The sequence below is a fragment of the Danio aesculapii genome, chromosome 7 (genome assembly GCF_903798145.1).
Source record: "Danio aesculapii chromosome 7, fDanAes4.1, whole genome shotgun sequence".
NCBI classification, from domain to species: Eukaryota; Metazoa; Chordata; class Actinopteri; order Cypriniformes; family Danionidae; genus Danio; species Danio aesculapii.
In genome coordinates this window covers 6,829,562-6,852,490 of record NC_079441.1, presented here as the reverse complement: position 1 = coordinate 6,852,490, position 22,929 = coordinate 6,829,562, and the positions used below count along the sequence as shown (strand labels likewise).

The 22,929-nt window shown below is 36.7% G+C and overlaps 1 protein-coding gene across 1 annotated transcript in view; it reads left to right on the top strand.

The window, feature by feature from the left end:
- LOC130232702 (adipose secreted signaling protein) overlaps nt 1-22,929 on the top strand; it is a 63,081-nt gene that overhangs the window by 11,129 nt on the left and 29,023 nt on the right. The window contains exon 2 of the mRNA XM_056462678.1: nt 5,317-5,415. Within this exon, the coding sequence (XP_056318653.1) occupies nt 5,397-5,415 (19 nt within the window). The 5' untranslated portion in view covers nt 5,317-5,396. The remainder of the gene's footprint in view (nt 1-5,316; nt 5,416-22,929) is intronic.

Below are 22,929 nucleotides of genomic sequence, written 5' to 3'. Positions count from 1 at the left end.
ACTACGTTTACATGGACACCAATAATTCGATTTTAATGCGATTTAAGACAATACTCTGATTAAGAGTCTACCATGTAAACAGCGATTTGATTAATTTAATCAGACTAAAGTCATAATCGAACTAAAGAGAAATCGAATTAAGACGTGTGGAGTATGCTGTGTTTTTTTTTTTTTTTTTTTTTTCAGCATGCGGTATGAACTTCCATTAAAACAACACTCTTCCAGCAGTTCATAGCTTGTTTGTCACGAGGGCATGACCAAATGAAAGTGAAAGTGCCAAACCGCAGTTAAAGTTGAAAAATTAATAATGAAACACCCGAAATTACATGAAACTCCGGAGGAAATGTGGATATCGCAGTGATGTTAATCTAATTATGTGCTTTAACATGTAAAACAGGATCATGAAAGAAACATTTGAAAAGCAACTCGTGTAAACCCCTCAGTCTTATTGTTGTCTTAATTAGATTAAGGCAAATAATTCCATTACTGATGTCCATGTAAACGTAGTCACTCTCAGCTGTTTGCGAATGAGCGTGCGCATGCCACATCTGACAGGACCGAAGATGCACGTGTGCTCCCGTATATTATGCATAGCGTACAGCAGCCACAACACAGGTAAATGATGTTTGGGGGGGGGGGGGGGCAATCAATGTGTTCGAGTCTCAGTGACAGCTGCTAAAATATATACAGATGCAGTGTTACTTGTTTACAGTTTATTGGTGCGACTCGCACGAGTGATGCTCTGCTCTCTTTGTTGCAAGTGCAGCCATTGTATCTCCAGTGTTTTGAGCTGGTGTGACGCAGTTGCCCCTATCTAGCATCTTATCCAATCGTATGACCCCTCCCGGAAGCTCCGTGAGTCTCCTCAAATTTATATTGGCCCCGTGATCCCCAAAAATGAGTTAAAATACCCGGAAATCATGGCAACGAGAGTGAATGAGCATGAGAACAGATCGCGAGAGGCACTGTAATAGCATTACATTTCTTCGGTTAAATGAATCGAGCAGTAAAGATATCACGAGTGCAAATCCCCCTCTCTCTCTCTCATCATGAGTGATCTGCTGTCAACAGTTGGAGACCAGCTAAATATTTGAATGGTCTTGCATGCATTTAGGCCTTTTTACATGTATAACAACTGAAAGTTCTGTCTTGACAATATTGCAAGTTCACTAAAAGCTGGCTGGAATTATTAGAAAAATAAAACTTAGTTTATTTTTTAACATGAATATTTAATAATATAAATTCTCGTAATGCACTCATTGCTATAAACAGTAGTTTATAGACCTCTTTCCTTTTAGTAAAGAATTATTAGATTTATAGCTGTGCATTTACCTTCGTATGCATCAAATGTGCGCTCCAAACTTGTTCTTGATTACGAGATGTTGAATTCTTCTTTCATCATTTGCAATGTTTCCAATGTGCATTGTAATTTAAAGGTCAAGTATAAAAGCATACTTTATTTAGAAAGATTAGATTAGATTCAACTTTATTGTCATTACACATGTACAAGTACAAGGTAACGAAATGCAGTTCAGGTCTAACCAGCAGTGCAATAGCAGCAAGTGCAGGATACAGGTATAAGTTATAAAGTGCAGTTATAGAAAAACTATGGTAATATTTACAGATGGATGTACTATCAACATTATATACAGGTTGTATTAGCTATGAACAGATTTACAATAAATGAATATATGTACAGGATGCTATTAATAATCAGAAGTGCGCAGATAGATAAACATAATTACAAATGTCCATGTGCAGTGGGTATGTACAGTTCAAATAAGTGAATATGTATAGTAAATACGTAAAGAGAAAGTATACTAATATCAATGTACTAATAGTGTACTTGAAATGTTCTTCCAGAAGCCCATTAAGATACACTGCAGTGATAGAAGCTGCACACTTTGTGGATAAAACAAGATTTAAAAATAAATGTTCATTTTTAGCTTGTACAGTTCAAATAATTAAGTTGTTTACTGCTGTCATTTAAAAGAAACAAATTAACCGAAACACTGTAAACCAAGGGGAAACACTGACTTTTATTTCTTTGGACTTTTCTAAAGGCCGGGACACACCAAGCCAATGCCAAACAACTAGTGCTGACTGTTATGCACCGTCTAGGAAAGGTGCATAAAATGAAAGTATAAGACAATGAAACAATGAAAAGACAATGAAAATATTGCCTTAAAAATGATTGGGGTTTGAGTTAGGGGTGGGCGATATGACCTAAAATTAATATCACGGTATTTTTCATCTTTTGAACGGTGACGGTATAATATCATGGTATTACTTTAAATAGCAAAATAATATACATCTCAAGGAAGAACAGACAAAAGAAAGTCTCACTTCTATGACTCCTTAAAAGTTTTGGTTTGGGTCATTGTAAATGCTCAGTCTCGTTATGAGCTGATCTTCATTTCTCTGTGTTGGTGGAATAAAGCAGGCGAGTCAGCCGCACCAATTTCTGAGCAGACAGAGCAGGATTCTCATGATGACCACCAGCGCAATACTGCTCTTTGTTATGAGCCGTAGTTTCAGTGTAAACTTAGTAAAGGTGAGTTTCTTTGGCGATGATGTCTACAGTATTAGACTTTATATTTAGTGGACATTTGCGCTGAACACGCGGTGAATGCAACGCATCGAGATTCGGGCACCTTCTCCGAAAACACTCGATTGATCTCAGCTGGCGGATCAACATTTACCTCATGTCATGATCGCTGTCATCTGCGCCATTATTATTATTATAACTTTAGGTGAGGTTTGCAAACCTGTGCACTTTTCACTCTTCAGCAGTTTGTATTTCCTGCAGTAACAAAAGCTCCCTGTTATCTGACAGCGGGAAGCGTTGAGTGATTGACAGCTAATATGAACCAATACAGCAGCAGGGTAGAGCGATTCAGCAAGTTTTTAGAGAAAATCAAATCAGATTGCACTACAACCATTATATTCAGACACACAAATGCTCCCAAATATATTATGAGGGCGCATAGATTACATTTCGGGCGCTCATGCGACCAAAATGGTTGCAATTTCGAGCCCTGTAGTATAAGGACAGGTATTCAGAGCACAACTGACCGTTTGAAGATAATTGAATGCCTTATTATTTAGAATTAGCTATTATTGATGTAAATGCAGCCATTCAAGGCGCATAATTGATTTATTAGGGTATTGACGGTATTAGAAAATCCATGTCGTGGCGCAATGTCACCCCGGTGTTGACTATGACACTGGTGTACCGCCCACCCCTAGTTTGAGTACTGACAAGGCCAAAATAACAAACACAAATTCCTACCTTACCTGTTCAAATGAACGCAAAGAAAATACAAATGACTACCCTAAAACTACTCCTTACTATCCCATTCATTCATTCAGCTAAGTCTTTATTTCAGAGGTTGCCACAGCGCAATGAACCGTCAACTATTCCGGCATATGTTTTACGCAGTGAATGCCCTTCCAGCTGCAACCCAGTACTTGGAGACACCCATACGCTCTCACATTCATTTACTCACTCACACACACACACACTCGGACCCTACGGCTAATTTAGTTCACCCAATTCACCTATAGCGCGTTGTTTGGACTGTGGGGGAAACTGGAGCACCCGGAGAAAACCCACACCAACACAGGGAGAACATGCAAACTCCACACAGATATGCCAACTGACCCAGCCGGGACTGGAACCAGAAACCTTCTTGCTGTGAGGCAACAGTGCTAACCACTGAGCCACAGTGTCACCCTTATCCCAATGTTATATACAGCAGAGATGCCCAAACTAGGGTTAGTGGGTAAAACTGGCCCGTGGTAAACTTTGATTTGGCCAGCGGTGTCATCCGAGAGGAGAGAGGAACTGGAATGCCTTTGACAATGTTTTAAAATTTATTATATCATATATTTGTTGTTGTTTAACTGTCAAACTTTATTAAAAAAACTAAATTGAACCTAAAAATAAATCGTAAATTGATTTTGTTTTTATGTAGATGAAAGATGCAGCTCCGCATGCTTTGCGACAATCAACGTCAGTCATAAGCCCCTTTCACACATACAGACCTTTGATCCGTTTGTGTGAACAGGCCTTTTTTGAAATTACCGGTAAATTCGTTCCGGCTATTTTCCAGAAAGAGAAGTTGTAACATTAGCGGTAATTTGCCGAAATGCTGCGCTGTGTGAACGCAGAAGGAAGATTGCCGGAAAGAGCACGTTCATGCTTGAAACACGCTGACGTGGCACCTACTCCAGCCAATTAGAACATTCAGACGCATTCACATTCGCGCTGTTTATGAAAACAAAAGCCTTTGAATATTTGTCCAGACACATTTAGCTGCTAGATGTTAGTCAGATAACGTGTCTATGTTCCTTCTTAATGCCAACTGTGTAAATAATTATCGATAAAATGCTAATGATAAACTACTGTTTGTTTACTCTCAAGCTCTGCTTCAGTTGCTTGACGGGTGTGCGCACATATTACGTACATCTCGACATGTAAAAGTGTTCCTCCATATGCTTTCATCGAAATTGTTCATAATACTTTTCCATCCACAGAGTTTGTAATGTAGTCAAATGTTTACAAACACAAGCGCTGCCGTTTAGAGCTCATTTCTGGTTGATGATGTCAGAATTTACCGGTATTTTGGAATGCATGTGAGAACTGTCTTTTCCGGGAAAAATTCCGGAATGTCTTGCCTGTGTGATCAGCACTTTTTTTGAATTTACCGGTAAAGTCGTTCCGGAACTTTTCCGGATATTTACTGGTATCGCTGTGTGAAAGGGGCTAAAGTCAACATGTTAACAGACAAGATGGACTAATCAAGACAGTGGCACACAGACAAGAGAAAGATCAAAAAAGACAGGCAAGATGATTTTTTGATTACCGAAATCAATCGCAAGGCAGTTTGTCTAGTCTGTAAACAATGCAAAATTTACTTTCGGCCTACGACCCTCAGTCAAGTTTTATTTTTGGGACTTCGTAGGAAATACTTTGGGCATCCCTGATCTACAGTATTTACAAACTATTTACAAAGACAAGCAGCCATGATCTGCATGATTTCACTAAGAGCTATTTAAGTCATCCGATAATTTTTCACAATGTATATCGCAGAAAAACAAAACATCACAATGTCCGATTTCCAATATCGTGCAGTGAACGTCTTCCTTGCTCTGCTAAACATCACTTGGGAAATATTTGAAGAAGAAAGTTTCACAATAGGGTTAATCATCTTGTTTGCTGTATCATGGCTCTGTGTGCTTCTCAAAGTTCAGCTTCTGCTTATTGATTCCTCTTTTGTGTTGTTTTTTTTTCCTTCATTCTGTCTCTCTCAGGGTTGTTTTGAGGTCAGATGAGATCTACCATGAGGCCGTAACAGACGCTTTTCCTCAGTTTGCTCCTGAGCGTTACCAGAATGGCCACTGCTAAGAAAGGTACACCATTCTCTTTTCCACCATCACTAATGAGCTTCAGTTTTACAATGCATTCAGATTCAGAAAGAGCTTTATTGCCAGGTATGTTCACACATACGAGGAATTTGTTTTGGTGACAGAGCTTCTACAGTGCAACAGGACAACAGAGACGGGACAAAAAACAGATAATAAATATATTTAAAAAAAATAATAGTAGTGAGTGCAAATATACAGATTGACAAGTGTATGTACATGTTTATTACTATATACAACGTTATATATGCAGCTGTTATGTGCAAATTAGCATGTAAAGTGTGTTGTTAAATAAGTGTATGGCAAGTAGTGATGTTGGTTCTGCAATTATTATCATCAAGTGTTCATGAGATGGATTGCCTGAGGGAAGAAACTGTTTCTGTGTCGGGCTGTTCTGGTGCGCAGAGCTCTGTAGCGTCGACCAGAAGGTAAAAGTTCAAAGAGCCAGTGTGCTGGGTGTGAGGGGTCCAGAGTGATTTGGCAGCCCTCCTGCTCGCTCTGGATAAGTACAGTTCTTGTGGAGTAGGAAGGGTTGTACCAGTGATTCGCTCAGCAGTCCGACGTAGTCTTTGGAGGTCGTATTTAGTAGCTGAGCTAAACCAGACAGTTATTGATGTGCAGATGACTGATTCAATGATGGAGGTGTAGAACTGTTTCAGCAGCTCCTTTGGGAGGTTAAACTTCCTCAGCTGACGAAGAAAGTACAGCCATTCAGTTTGTCAGATTGACCAGAATTCAGATATGATTCAATTCATCTTTATTTCTATAGAGCTTTTACAATGTAGATTGTGTCAAAGCTGCTGAACATAGAAATTGTAGTAAATTGAAACCGTGTCAGTTCAGTTTTCAGAGTTGAAGTTCAGTTCAGTTTAGTTCAGTGTGTTTTAATATTCACTGCTGAAAGTCCAAACACTGAAGAGTAAATCCATCGATGCGCAGCTCTACAAGTCCCAAACCAAGCAAGCCAGTGGGGACAATGGAGGAACAAACTTTACTAATTGAAAAAAGTAAAGGAAAAAAAACCCGATGAGCATTTGCTTTTGCTTTTTCAGTGTAAAAACTGGCTTCCTCTTTCATTTTTTTACATACATACTACTGCAGATTTCAGAAATCAACATTATCTTTAATTATTAGCTGTGTTGGTAACACTTTACAATAAGGTTGTATTGGTTAATGTCAGTTAATGCATTTACTAACATGATCAAACAATAAACAATACATTTATTACAGTATTTATTCATGTTTGTTAACGTTAGTTTATGAAAATAAAGTTGTTTATTGTTAATTCATGCTAACTCACAGTGTATTGGCTAATGTTAACAAGCATGGATTACTATTTTAATAATGCATTATTAAATGTTGAACTATGATTAATAAATGCTGCTGTAAGGCTTAAAGCTTACACTGTTATTCTGAACCAATAATCGAAAACAGAAAGCAGCGGAAGGATGATGTGTTTAATGTTATTTATATGACTCTCATCACTGATAAAGAGAGGGAATCTCAACACCGTAAAAGCAGTGGTGTAAAGTAACAAATTACAAATACTCAAATGGCTGTAATTGAGTAGTTTTTCTCTGTAATTGTTATTTACAAAGTTGTTTTAAAAGTGTGCACTTTTACTTTCCCTTGAGTACATTTTTAGTGCTGTATCTGTACTTTTACTCCACTACTTTCCTTCAACCTGCAGTCACTACTTTATTTATTCTCGTCTATGGGGATTAGAAAACCCAGTCCTGTAATTCCTGTCCAATCAAATCACACATAGCATTGTAATGAACAAGACATGGGCGATTTAGAATTGCAACAAACTCTATCCATCCATCCATCCATCCATCCATCCATCCATCCATCCATCCATCCATCCATCCATCCATCCATCCATCCATCCATCCATCCATCCATCCATCATCCATCCATCCATCCATCCATCCATCCATCCATCCATCCATCCATCCATCCATCCATCCATCCATCCATCCATCCATCCATCCATCCATCCATCCATCCATCCATCCATCCATCCATCCATCCATCCATCTGAGAAGTGAGAGTAAAGACTTTTATATTGTAACAAAAATTCATAATTTGTATGAATATTGTCCTGTTAAACTTTCTAATCATCAGAGACTTTCATCAAAAATCTTAGCGCTGTTTTCAATATAATGATCATTTTAAAGTGACTTCATAATCTGACACCAAAGCCTGGAAATAATGAGAGCTTTGCATCACAGGAAAACAAAGATAATATTTAAAGAGCCCCTATTATGAGTTTTTGAAATTGACCTTCCATGCAGTGTGCAACACAGCTCTAAGTGAATGAAAACATCCAGCTGAGGGTTAAATCTGAAAGTGCACCATGTTTAAAAATATCTATTTTTAGATAAAAGATTTGTTTAAACGATCCGTTGTTCGTCTAGATCTTTTGCCTGTTTGTATTGACGTCAACACTAAACAATACCAAATATGAAGTGCTGGATCCAGTAAAACGTGAACGCACCTTTCTCTTCAAACACTAGCAGAGTGCAGGTGTGTGTATAGGACTGATCTTGATGAACAATAATGAGTGAACGTTCTGGTGATTAATGCAATAATCTACCCTGCAAAGGGGGATTCATCTGCTGTTTGTTAAAGGAATGATCAGAAATGACTGATGTATGGGACTCTCTCAGAGCTTGACCTGAACTTTATCAGTACACAGTTCATGGATCAGTTTCTTCCTCCGTTTCACAAGTGTAAGTGTGATTTAAATAGTTGCCTCCTTGTTTTCTCTAGCATGCAAAATATGTATTGTATTGTGTGTTTTTTTTGTACTTGTAATCGTTCCACACGGCTTGTACTGTATCCGGTTAACTCTTTATGTGAATATATCACATCTAAAGCCACGTTGAAAACGCGTCAAAATACGAAAAGAAACCCCAAATTGGTTACAGCTTCCGGTTCATGTAGATTTTAAATGCCATTAAAATAAATGAGAAAAAAACTATTCCAATGTTAAAATGGTACTTTTAAATTGTATTCCTATTTAACAATATGATCTTACTGAATTTTTGATTTATTAATAAAAAAAGTAACAATAAAATAAACAATAAAAACAAATCTCCAAACATATAAGCTTCAGTATTAAGAAGCTTTTTTGGAAGGAAATCTGGCAACTCAAATGTGTTTTGTTCATAATAATCCCACCATGCTGACTTTTAAACGGCTTTTTGTGAAAAATGTCAATCTGCTTATGGCGAGTTATTCGACGACCTGCTGATTTTTCACTCTCAGGAATGAGACCTCGAGAGAGATTTTAATAAAGCTAAAACAATAATGAATTCTTGCTCGGCTGGTGGTGACTCAGCAGTTGCAGAACATGTGGGCTGTTTCTGATTATCAGGAAATGTGCGAGGAGAGCTTGCGTCTGTTTTCACAACTGTGCATCAAGCTTTTTCAGAGCCGGTGGGAATTAAAAAAATAAAAATACCCAAAAGACACCGTCTGTCGGCTGTCTTTCCAGCATCTATTGTGGCAATCAATCCCGCTCTCAGTATTGTCTGGAGACACAAAGATGGCCTCCGTTTGGTTTGTTGACGGATGCGATAAAGTTTCATGCTGGATGAAGGTCTGCTGTCATGATCTGGGTTGCCAGATCATCTACAGTTTCTTCAGGATAAACATTCACAAAGTATCCTCCAGTCCCAGTCTGTTTGAGGGTTTTCATTGTGTAATAGTTAAGTAGGGATGATTCATCCACAATTGGAAATTCTGTCATCATTCAGTCATTCTTGCAACCCTGTCTTTTGTTCAATATGGAGGAAGATGCTGGAAAAATAGCCATTGACTTTCATAGTATTTTTGTTTCTTACATGCAAGTCGATAGCTACTGTCAGGCCCATAAATATGTGAACATCGACACAGTTCTAACATACTTGACTCTATACACCAATAGAATAGACTTGAAATGAAATGAGCAAGATGTGCTTTAACTGCAGACTTTCAGCTTTAATGTGATGGTATTTACATCCAAATCAGGGGAAGGCTGTAGGAATTACAACAGTTTGCATATGTGCCTCCCACTTGTTAAGGGACCAAATGTAATGGAACAGAATAATAATCATAAATCCGACTTTCACTTTTTAATACTTTGTTGCCTGAAGATTGGAATGCATAGTCATCACCAGATGTTGGGTTTCCATCCTTAGTGATGCTCTGCCAGGAATCTGCAACTGTCTTCAGTTCCTGCTTGTTCTTGGGGCATTTTCCCTCCAGCAAGTGAAATGCATGCTCAATCAGATTCAGATCAGGTGATTGACTTGGCTATTGCATAACATTCGACTACTTTCCCTTCAAAAACTCTGAGGTTGCTTTGCAGTATGCTTTGGGTCATTCTCCATCTGCCCTGTGCAGCACCAACCAATGAGTTTCGAAGTAATTGGCTTGATGTGAGCAGAAAATATTGCCTGAAACACTTCAGAATTCATCCTGTTGCTTTTGACAGCAGTCACATAATCAATAAATACAAGAGAACCAGTTCCATTGACAGCCATACATGCCCACTCCATGACACTATCACTACCATGCTTCACTGCTTAGGATCGTGAGCAGTTTCTTTCCTTCTCTATACTCTTCTCTTCCCATCACTCTGGTACAAGTTAATCTTGATCACAGTTCCAGAACTGTGAAGGCTTTTTAAGATGTTGTGTAGGAAACTCTAATCTGGCCTTCCTGTTTTTGAGGCTCACCAATGGTTTACATCTTGTGGTGAACCCTCTGTATTCACTCTGGTGTAGTCTTCTCTTGATTGTTGACTCTGACACATATACACCTACCTCCTGGAGAGTGTTCTTAATCTGGCCAGCTGTTGTGAAGGGTGTTTTCTTCACCAGGGAAAGAATTCTTTGGTCATCCATCACAATTATTTTCCGTGGTCTTCCGGGTCTTTTGGTGTTGCTGAGCTCGCTGGTGCGTTCCTTCTTTTTTTAAGTTTGTTGCAAACAGTTGTTTTGGGCATGCCTAAATGTTTTTGCTATATCACTGATGTTTTTTTTTTCAGCCTAATGATGGCTTGCTTGACTGATAGCAACAGCTCTTTGGATCTTATCTTGGGAGTTGACAGTAACAGATTCTAAATGCAAATAGCACACTTGAAATGACCTCTGGACCTTTTATCTGCTCATTGTTATTAGGATAATGAGGAAATAATCCACACCTGGCCATGGAACACCTGAAAAGCCAATTGTCCCATTACTTTTGGTCCCTTAACAAGTGGGAGGCACATATGCAAACTGTTGTAATTCCTACACCGTTCACCTGATTTGGATATAAATACCCTCAGATTAAAGCTGACAGTCTGCAGTTAAAGTTAGTTTTATTTGAAATCCACTGTGTTTGTGTATAGAGCCAAAGATGTAAGAATTGTGTCCATGTCCCAATATTTATGGACTTGACTGATCCAAAGATGCAAACTATTTTCAATTGTCTACAGAACAAACGACTTTGTCCAATGACTTGCCTAGTTAAATTATCCAAGCTTGCCTAGTTAATAGCTAGATTTATAGCCTAGTTGCCTTTTTAATAGCTAGTAGATTTATCCTCAACTGTATGTACATATTCCTCTTTAAAAAGCATTGGAATAGAGATATTTTATAGATAATAATAAAATGTAAAGTTTGTTGTTTGTAAATGGAGAAATTTGTGCAAATGATCTTTGGAATAAAACATAAAAATTGATAATAAATAAAGTGCAACAAAAAAACACACACATTTGTATTCTAGATGTTGAAAAAGCCATAAAACCCCCAAATTGTGCATGAAAAACACTGTTTTCTCTTGTAGTGTTCACCTTAAAACACAAACTGACCCCAGAACAGCTTTTTTGTAAATGTTCCTTTCCATCGGAGGGCTCTCGGGGGCCAGATTTGTCGTTGTTGCCATGGTTACTGTGGGAAGTTTTAGATGAGCTTCATAAAATGCTGCACCGGTGGGCATTCGTTTCATTCATTTAATAGAGAGACTGTCGATCTCTGGTTCCTGCCAGACGTTACTGTTTCAGTTGCAGTAAAGAACAGCTACATTTTATTTTCAAATGAGTTCAGTGAGGTCTATAATACCTGCTGAAGGTTATCCGTTATATTTCTATTCATCTCAGGAAATAAGAAAGAAGAATTGTTCATGGGCGGACAGATTTTGTGCTGTAAATGTGACGTAAACCTCTGCATTAAACTGAGGTTCTGATAGACTTTTCTTGCATATGTACAGTTTAAGTCAGAATTATTAGCCCTCCTGAATTATTCGCCCCCCTGTATATTTTTCTCCCAATTTCTATTTATCAGAAAGAAGATTTTTTCAGCACATTTCTAAACATAATAGTTTTAATAACTCATTTCAAATGACTGACTTTTATTTTTGATAAATAAAATTTTGATAAATAAAATTTGACTGGATATTTTTCAAGATACTAATATTCATCTTAAAGTGATATTTAAAGGCTTAATTGGGTTAATTAGGCAAGGTAATTAGTCATTCACTGTAAAAACGCTTTCATTCATCCAATTAAAAAAGAAATTAGGGTAATGGTTAACATCTAAATTTTATCACTTGACCCAATGAAAAATAAATAATTTGCCTTCAACAAATATTATTTACTGTCATCATGGCAAAGATAAAATAAATCCGTTATTAGTGACGAGTTATAAAAACTATTATGTTTAGAAATGTGCTGAAAAAAATCTGCTCTCCATTAAAAATAAATTGGGGAAAAAAAAATAAACAGAGGGGCTCATAAATCTGACTTCAACTGTATGTATGTATATATGTGTATATAGGTGCATATATGTGTATATATATATATGTGTATATATGTGTGTATATATATATATATATATATATATATATATATATATATATATATATATATATATATATATATATATATATATATATATATATATATATATATATATATATATATATATATATATATGCGTGTCAATTATTTTACTTGCCCCATTGGCAGAAATTTTAGCTTGTTTTAAGAAAAAACTCTTAATTTTGACATATTTCTGCTGAAGGTAAAAGCAAGACAATATTATTACTTGATCTAAAAATGTGATATTTGGATTAGAAACTAGACCTGTCACGTTATCTATTTTTTATTGTGTGATTTATATTGCACCAAAATATATTGCGATATTGTCATTTTAAGACCATTTTATACCACAGAATGTGGTCCAGAATGACAATATAATGTCATCACGATGCACATACACTCTTATACACTCAAAGAGCGCATCAAATTTCATTTAATTCTAGCCATTTTAAGTTTAATAATCAGGCATTGGTATCAGAATGTGAAAACGCATATCCTAAATAAATTATATTAAATGTTAACACAAAAGCGCAAGGTAAAGAGTAACCGAGGCTGCGATATCTGCTGCCAGATCTATTTTCAGCTGTCAGACACTCACATGAACATATACTATAGTCATTTACTATACTATACTACAGTGTTTGTAACCATACTGACACCTCCAGAGATAGAGATGTTGCACAATCAGCTAAAGTGTTGCAGAAATGGTTTTTATGTATGGGCGATATATATTTCATCACCAAAAATGATTGAGGTCATGACTATGTTGTGTGATTCAGTCCATATATTGATTACTGGGACAGGCCTAGTAAAAACGAGACAAAGCAAAGTAGTTTATTAAGCAAAGTGATTATTCACTAACTTCCCTAAATACTGTTAGACTCTGCAGAAAACCATGTCAAACTGTATTATTCTGCAATAAATATTGCAATATGAGTACATAATTGCAATATCAAATTTGATCAATATCGTGCAGCCCTATGTTTCCCATCTCTGTTCCAGTATTTGTGTCCAGATGCCTGTGTGTTGGTCATGTAGAGCTCTGGTTGGCAGGTTTATTCATCATGTGTAAGTGTTTATATAGTGCTCCACATCGGCCAAACAGTTGGACTCTCATGACCTCTGTAATGAGGCCAATGATGTGGTCACTCCTGCCACAAATGTGTTCCTGTTTCAGCGTGCATTATGTTATGTGTAATTTTACCACCATGCCACATGATGACCTACAGCTGCAGGCAGACAGGTTCACCATTCACCCTCCGCATTCATCACATACTTCATCAATATTAGACACATGTATGTTATGTCAGCAAATGCTTTACAAGAAAATAAGTCTAATCTTTAAAATCATAGTACAAAACTATACATACACTTATTAAATAAATAATTACTGGGTGACACGGTGGCTCAGTGGTAACACTGTCGCCTTATAGCAAGAAGGTCGCTGGTTTGAGTCCCAGCTCGGTCAGTTGGCATTTCTGTGTGGATGTTCTCCCTGTGTTGGTGTGGGTTTCCTCCGGATGCTCCGGTTTCCCCCACAGTCCAAATTCATGCGCTATAGGTGAATTAGATTTACAAAATTAGATGTAGTGTATGAGTGTGAGTGTATGGATGTTTCCCAGTACTGGGTTGCAGCTGGAAGGGCATGCGCTGTGTAAAATATATGCCAAAATAGTTGGTGTTTCATTCCGCTGTGGTGACCCCTGATAAATAAGGGACTAAGCCAAAGGAAAATGAATAAATGAATGATTAGAAAATTCTATATTGTTATGATTGTAAGCTATTCACCTTATTCTCCGCGTACGAGCGGGCGCAGCCATTTGAATCATTTTGGCTCGAGACTCCCGGTCTCATTCACTTCCATTCGTTTTTAGTCGTTAAAAACAGCTCGTTCTGCTGCTTGGTGTTGCCAACTGATATTTTCTTATTATATTATTCTGCTTTGTCTGTATAGTCATGCAAACACTTGTTTGTGGAGTAAGTAGTTTGACCAGTTTATTATTCCTAGTCATTTCTCCTTTAGGCAGCTGAATCAAAATAAAACAATCGCAAAAACGAGCGCACTTCTGCATCGAAGAATAAGGTCAATATATTCACTATTTAGTACAAGTCTTGCAATGAATATAGCCAATGCTGCTAATATGGCATCAAAACAAATAAGCCATTATGACCCAGGTCTGTTTGTATATGCAAACAATTATAACCCAATTATATTCCAATTATATATTCAATTATAACCCAAAGAAGGGGACATTTAGATTTTCATGATATATACAGTTGACGTCAAAATTATTAGCACTTTTTTTTTTTTTTTTTTTTTTTTTTTTTTTTTTTTTTTTTCTCAAATATTTCCCAAATGATGTTTAACAGATTCAGAAATTTTTCACAGTATTTCCGATAATATTTTTTTCTTCTGGAGAAAGTCTTATTGGTTTTATTTCAGCTAGAATAAAAGCAGTTTAAAATTTTTTAAAATCCATTTTAAGGTCAATATTATTAGCCCCCTTAAGCAATGTTTGTTATTTTGATTGTCTACCGAATAAACCACTGTTATACAATAACTTGCCTAATTACCCTATCCTGCCTAATTAACCTAGTTAAGCCTTTAAATCTCACTTTAAGCTGAATATCAGAACAGGGTTCAACACTAATCATTTGTTCTAGTGATTCAGATTTTTACTTGCCATGACAAATTTTCACTAGCCCCACCAAAAACAGAAGTTAATGGTTATTTCTTAGCCACATATTTTAAATAATGTGTCAAAAGCCAAACATAATTGTGTACATACACTTTTTATTCAGCATAACTTTTCTTTGAATACAACTGACAACTTAAAAAATTATAAATTTGATGCAACTAAATTAGAAAAAAAAAGTAAATAAATAAAATAAATACATAAATACATTAAAAAATAATAACTAAAAATCTAATTAAAAAATATAGAATAATAACAATAATAACAATAACAATAATAATAATAATAATAATAATAATAACAATAATAATAATAATAATAATAATAATAACAATAATAATAATTATAATAATGATGATAATAACAATAATAATAATAATAATAATAATAATAATAATAATAATAATATCTTAGGTAATACAAGCAGGTCAATGTTGATCTTTTTTTCAAGGTGTCAGTGCAGAAATGAACTAAATTGGCCTAATACAAAATATTATGAGATTAAAATATGTACAAATGATCAGATAGTAATTTCTGTCAATTTTCCTAACAGATTAACGGCACTCTGTAATATTTCAGCATGCTTTCACTTTCGTATTTGACATGAATGTCCTCCCGCCCTACTCGTAATTCTCTCTTCATATAGCCATATATAAATGACTGTTACAAAACCATAATACACTGTGAGATAGCCTGGTTCTTCATTCGTTGGATCGTTTTACTTTCTCACTACAATCGATCCGCTCGAGTTTGTTTCAGTCGAGCCGAGACCACCTCATTCAGGCGATCTCGGACCGATTGATTTGGTGTGGATCTGAGAGCGATGGCAGGTTTCACATATGCCAAACAAACCGCGCTAACTGGGCAAACGAGACAGGTTCTGTAACAAACGTCTAGCTGTGAAAGACTGTATTTGCACACAATTGACACAGTTGCAGCCTGTGTACTGTCCCGAACGTCTTGCATGCTGGCACAGGGCCATCGGGCAGTCCTTATTGTCGAGCCCTGTAGTGTCTTGTAAAATATCTGGTCAAATATTATTTTCTGTCATCATGGCAAAGATAAAAGAAATCATTATTAGAAATGAGTTTTTAAAACTAATATGTTTAGAAATGTGTTGACAAAATCTTTGTTTTAGCATTAATAATGTAATGTTTATCAATGCATTAGTTTTGAGTCTGAAGCATCTTGGCAACACCTTGGTCCTTTATTTGTTATTATTGCTCTCTTTCCTCTCGCAAGACATGCTCTGAATGTAAAATGTCATTTATTTTTACTCTTGGCGCAGGGATCCAGAGAGTCCCTGATGTGATCTACAGTACATCTGTCTATAGCCGCTCATTTCAGTGATGAGTCTCCAGAGCCGACGTGACAGCCTGGATTAACACACTTTATTTTAAACACACGATGCGATGGTTAGGTGTGATAAGGCAGTTATTTGTCAGCCTGTAACTAATGTCTGCAATCTCACAATTTTATCATGGCTGCAATTTACCACTGTTTTTATTTCTCATGATTTTGTGATCTAAAAAAAAAACTCTTGAAGCACGTTCCTTCACTGAAAAATACAGCTGTTTACATTATCTGAAAAAATAATTAGAATATCTTATATTTTACCTAGTATTTTTCTGATTAAAGTATATTTTTATGGCCTGTCATGGAAAAATAAATACGGCATTAAAACTGCCAGTAGGTGGCGACACCTGTTAACGTTATAATTCGTTCAAAACAGCAGATTTGTGACGGAATGGATCAAAGAATCATTTGTTCAATACAGAATTTTGTCAGTTTAAAGGTGCAGTAGATGATCTGCTAAGCGGTTAGCATATTTTTGAAACACAGTCCCTCCCTTGCTGTCCAAAGCCACACCTTCTGAAATTGCGAACGTGGGCTACGCGACATGACAGCAGACGACCCACTAGTTCATGTCATTCGCTAGTTAGAAATGTTGTTAGAGGTTGGCCGGTGGCGTGCAGGAATTACACATATTACTAAGCCGTACTTGCATGCTATTTCAGAGCGAATATTTAGAGTATCGGTAAACAATATCAGGAGCGCGTCACAGCATGTCATTGTTCAGAAATGAACCAATGTGAATATAAAACCAACTTCAGCTCCACCCATCGGGGCCCGACTTTTTTTTTTTTTTTTTTTTTTTTATGCCCCTAGGGCCGGGCTTTTTCACATCATAGCTAGCACGCATATCAGGCTTCGGGCCTGCTTTAGAAAAAAAAATTTAAAATAAAAAGGTTAATGCGATCTATTGCGTGCTGTGCACCAGTGATGCCTTAAATAGAGTAAAACTCACTGTGGACTACATATCGCTTGGATATCGATATCGAACATTTGTATAAAATATTCTGATAAACAACTAAACGAAGAAACATAAACTTTCTATTAAATACAAATCTGGTCTATTTTAATGGCTGTAACAGTATAAGCTCTTTGGCGGAAAAAAAAAAAGTGGCCTTCAGGTCGGACTCGGGCCAAAAATTTTAATGAGCTGATGGACAAGGGCAAGGCTACAGCCTGTGCGTCTCGGGCTAGGGCTCTAACGCTGAATAGCGCTATTTACTGATGTTTTGTTGATAAACTAAATATAAATCTGCATTATCGATGCTGTTAAAGGTCCCTAATGAAACTGAAAATAGTCACATCAAACTTTCATCTGGAGATTTCAGTGGCTGAACAACACTTCTGTGCATATAACCCATTCATAACAACACAATCTACATCAGCTCTGCGTGACTAAAATAGTGTTAAAACAGAACATTACCTGTCTAAAACTAATACTTCCGCCATGGTGTCGTCCTTCCTCCAGCCTGCAAAACTAACTCCAATATTAATTCAGGATTTTAAAAAGTTTTGATTCTGCATTTGATTTTACCACGCGCAGCACGCATGCAGGTGTGCACACGCTAATGGTGGATCTGCGTGAACAGAGATGTGCCGTTGTCCAAATCTCCATTTGTTGACAAAGTTTGGGCTGCTTATCTGAATTATGGTAAATATCGGCCTGACAGTATTTAATTGGATGAAAATTTTTTAGTTTCATGCCTTACTCAGAATATAAAAATACATATAAATACATTTAGATCATTTTCTTTAATCATTACTATTGGAATGTGACTGTCAACCAGCACAACAACAAATGTTTCTGAAGACAATCACCTACTGCACCTTTAAAAACACAAACATATACTGGAATTTGCCATGGTTAACTCTTGAACCACGTTCCTTCATTGTTTGCCCTAAAGATTGTAAATGATTCCCTAAATAATACAGCTTTTTGACATCAGGTGAGTTTTTACATAATTATTGTATTACATTATGATTATATAATATGTGTTATGGCTAGACCCACACGGAATCTGCTCGCGTGCAGATTTCTGCAGATTTTTAGCCCATCATTAATTCTGTTTATTTACTTGAGTAAATGTGTGTAAATCTATATTTATTCAGTTTTTAAATTAATTACAGTAATATTATTGACTAATATGAAAATGTTCATCTGATTTAGTTTGTACAGTCATATTTTCTGTCTTTTAGTAGATATATTATATGAGAGACTTGCTTTGCAAATCCATGTAGATCCACTTTATTTGGTAAACGTTGTAAACATTAAATACAAGTTAAAAACATATTACTTTTTATTTCACATATTAAGGTTTTAGTTATGATACTCCCATAATAATTCTGCAGAAATCCGCAGATTTTTACCAGAATTCTCTGCAGAAATGGCAAGAAACCGCAGGTTCCGTCTGGCCCTGGTCATAGCCTGTCATGTAAAAATAAATATGGCAATAAAACTGCTAGTAGGTGCCGACACCTGTGTTAATGTAAGAATCCGTTCAAACTGACTGATTCATGACAAATGAAGCAAAGAAACATTTGTTCAAAATTGTAATTATTCTTCAAGAGAATATTTGTTTTGAGATGCATACATGTTTTTTTTTTTTATTTAATGCTGCTCGCTTTTTTGACCTGAAAAATTTATCATCATCTAAAATGTAACTTGCTCTATTGACTTCTTGTTTGTTGACCAAGCAGCGCTGTATTAAATCTATAAAACGTTTGCAATCCCTTTTACAAGCTGATGTTCGAGAACATTGTACCAGTCTCAAGATTATGCAGGGACTTTTTTTATATTTGCTACTTAAAAATGACTGATTTATTATTATATTTTAATATTTTTTTTCTTAAAACATAAGGCATTTATTTGCTTAAATTATTGTGTTTGGCTGTGAAAACACAAATCTTCTTTTTTTTTCTTGCTTTTTTTATCTCAAGACTCATTGGACTCAATATCCAGAAGGGCATTGATTGTATTCTTGCTTGTGTGATATTATTTGACTATATCATATATTAGAAATATAAAAACAAACATATACAGGAATATTTTGCTAGCATAACTTGAATTGTAGTCTCAATTTTACTGCATTCTAATAGGCCTCATCACACAGCCGATGCGTTTAGACTCTCAAGACACAAAGGTTTTGCAAAGTGGGTGATGTACTGTACACAATAACATAAGTTCCCATGAATATGAGTTATTGGTAACACTTTATTTTGATGGTCCATTTGAGTATTAGTAGACTGTCTGCTTAATATCTGCTGGTACTGCTCCTTCAACAGACATTTAACTGAATATAAGAAACTTTGCAAGTCAACTTACACCAACCCCAACAGTCTACTTAAATTCAGCAAATTATGTAGCTTAAATTAAACAAACAGACCATCAAATTAAAGTGTGACCGAATTATTATATTATCGCATACATATTGCACACTCTTACCTAAATGTAGCCCAAACAGGTCATAGGTTTGATATTCAGGGAAATGCATACATATATTTAACATATGCAGTGTGATCTATGGATAAAAGTGGAAGAATCCAATAAACTTCAGAATGTGTTGATCACCAAGAATTCAAAGTTATCTTTAAAGTTATTTGATCTAAACTGATTAGATTCAGTAGTAAAGCATGTATATATGATAAAGTCTTATCTTCAAAGTGCACTAAAAGCATTTTTTGGCAGAGGCTTTGAACAGAATTAGAGGATTTTAGAGTGAAATAGAAGGACAAATCCCCAAATCTGATGTTCACTTCAGTGGGTTTTGTGCTTTGTTTGTCCAGATGTGTGTGTGTTTTGATACTAAAATGAAAGTAAAGCCATTTGATGTTACAATAGATTGGCATTTAAAATAAATGTTGTTCGTTTGACCTCTCTGTCCTGAACAAAATGTATCAGAACTAACATGCTGCACAAACATTATAATATGATCTGAAATGTTTCTTGAACATCAGATCCTGTCTGGTCTTACAAGAAAACATAACTAATTTTTGTGTTGTCAGAAGAGTGGCTAAGGCTACGTTCACCCTGCAGGCAAATGTGGCCTGAAGCTGATTTTTTTTGCCCACATGACTCGGGTCTGTTTTTGTCTTGACAGTGTGAACAGCCCAAACATGGAATCTGATCTTTTTAATTCAGATTTGTGCCACTTTCATATGTAGTATTAAATCAGACACAGATCTAATGTTTTGTAATGCGACCGCAGTGTGAACGGGTCTGTAGGATTTCATGTGTCTTTTACAGATTCCCATCATTTCATATGTTTTCATCAGATTTTTGCAAGGAGGCGTGGCCCCAAACCACACCCATAAACCCAATCGCAATTGGAGGATGAGCAAATCGTACTAAAATGTACAAATGAGATTATGCAAATTCTTACAAATTAGCCACTAAATCAAAGTTACAAACTGCTGTGAGGTTGCATTGCATTGTCAGATTAACATATTTACCTGATCGATTTAAACATGAACACAATAGCCTCACTACACAAACCGGTTTTAATTGGTTTATTTTGTTAGAAAATATGTAAACATGTTCAGTCATCAGAGTGCTAACGATTAATGCTTAAACCATTTATTGTTGAAAACTTACATAGTGCTCCTTTAGGGTGTTTTCACACCTGCATTATTTAGTTTGGTTGAATCGCACTACAGTTCGTTTTCCTTCTTGGTGCGGTTCGTTTGGGCTGGTGTGAATGTAGCAATCGCACTCAAATGCGCACCAAAAGTGGACCTAAAAAGCGTACCGAGACCTACTTGAAGAGGTGATCTCGGTACGCTTTCAAACGAATCCTGGAGTGTTTTTTTTGTGGTGAGAACATGATCCTGCGCCTTTTGGACTAATCCAGCTGCTGTAGGCCGTTACGCTGTCCAATCTTATAGGGTTTGGAGGAAAAATACTTGTTGACAGCGCTTTATCAACAGTTTAAACACAGAGAGAGAGAGAGAGGGGGGGGGGGCATTACCTGATGGATCGTTGGTAATATTTCCAGAAGATAACCATGTAGCAGTCCTCCTAACGCCTTCACCAATTATTGCATTAAAACATTGTTTTCCAGCCGCAGCAGCGCTTCATTCTCGAAATACATAGTTTGTCTAAAGTGATGCTTATAAACTATATAGTATACCATGAGCAGGGGATACAGTCAGCCAGTGCAGCGTCTTTTTGTGTCTGCCGGTTTGTTTACTAGCGGGAGTTCCATTGGTATTTTCCCGCATGTTAATTCTGACCAATCGAAAAGCAGTTTAAGAAATGCGTTCAATAACATCTGGCCAATGAGTGATGTGGATTTTGTCACATGACTGCATTTTGGTTCTTTTCAACTGGTTCAGACCAAAGTAATCAGTGTTTTAAACCCAAAACAGCAGAGAAATGCTACAATGCATCATTTGTTGCCCTCGGTCTGGACCAAATGAACCGAACCACCCTTAAAGGGCTCCAGTTTTGACCTTTTTACAGGATGTAAAATACACCAAAAATACACCTTTCTTTTCGGCTTAGTCCCTTTATTTTATCCGGGGTCGCCACAGCGGAATGAACCACCAACTTGTCCAGCATATTTTTTTACGCAGCAGATGCCCTTCCAGCCGCAACCCATCTCTGGGAACATCCACACACACTCATTCACACAAATACTATGGACAATTTAGCCTACCCAATTCACCTGTACCGCATGTCTTTTGGACTGTGGGGGAAACCGGAGCACCCGGAGGAAAGGAAAGCAAATTAGAAAAGGTTGGTCAGTTAGTTTTGCTACTGTAAGTAATGTTTATTCAGCAATAATTCTCCAGTACCGATAGCAGAACCATTAACGTCAGAGCTTATCGATACTTCGGTCTTTTATAATGTAGCACCGATACCGATAAAGTACTTTTCGTGTAGTTTCGGTACCCCACTACACACTGTCCAAACAGCTCTTCAAAAAGTAGATTTTCGCATGATCGGTGCCCTTTTAAAAAGTGTACTAACTAAATATCTGCTTTCTGGAAGACTGTCTCACCCTGATCCTGCAGCACAAATGCATTGCAAATGAGGAATTAGCATTGATCTTGCACTTTAGTTCAGGACTGGTTGATCTGAGTCTGAGAAGCTGAACCCTGAGGCTCTCATTACCAGCTTTATTAAAAGAGAAGAGCATAGCCAGGGATTTTCAGGTTTGATATTTTTAGTGGTGCTGCTTTAATTAGCATAGATGTGCTATATAGGTGCTAGACAGCCTGCAACAGTACATTTATACACGCTTAAATAAATATTCCAGTTTTAAACATCTCCTGCATGTTTATTTTTGCACTACCTGTTTTTAATGCTGAAACTAGGGCTGGGCGGTATGACCAACATTTTATTTACGGTATGAGAGGGTTTATTTTACTGCTAATGATATCTTTTATAGGGATGGCACAGTGGCTCAGTGGTTAGCACTGTCGCCTCACAGCAAGAAGGTCGCTTGATCCAGTCTCAGCTGGGTCAGTTGGCATTTCTGTGTGGAGTTTGCATGTTCTCCCCGTGTTGGCATGGGTTTCCTCCAGGTGCTCCGGTTTACTCCACAGTCCAAACAAATGTTCTGTTGGGGAATTCTATAAAATACATTTGCTCATAACTCG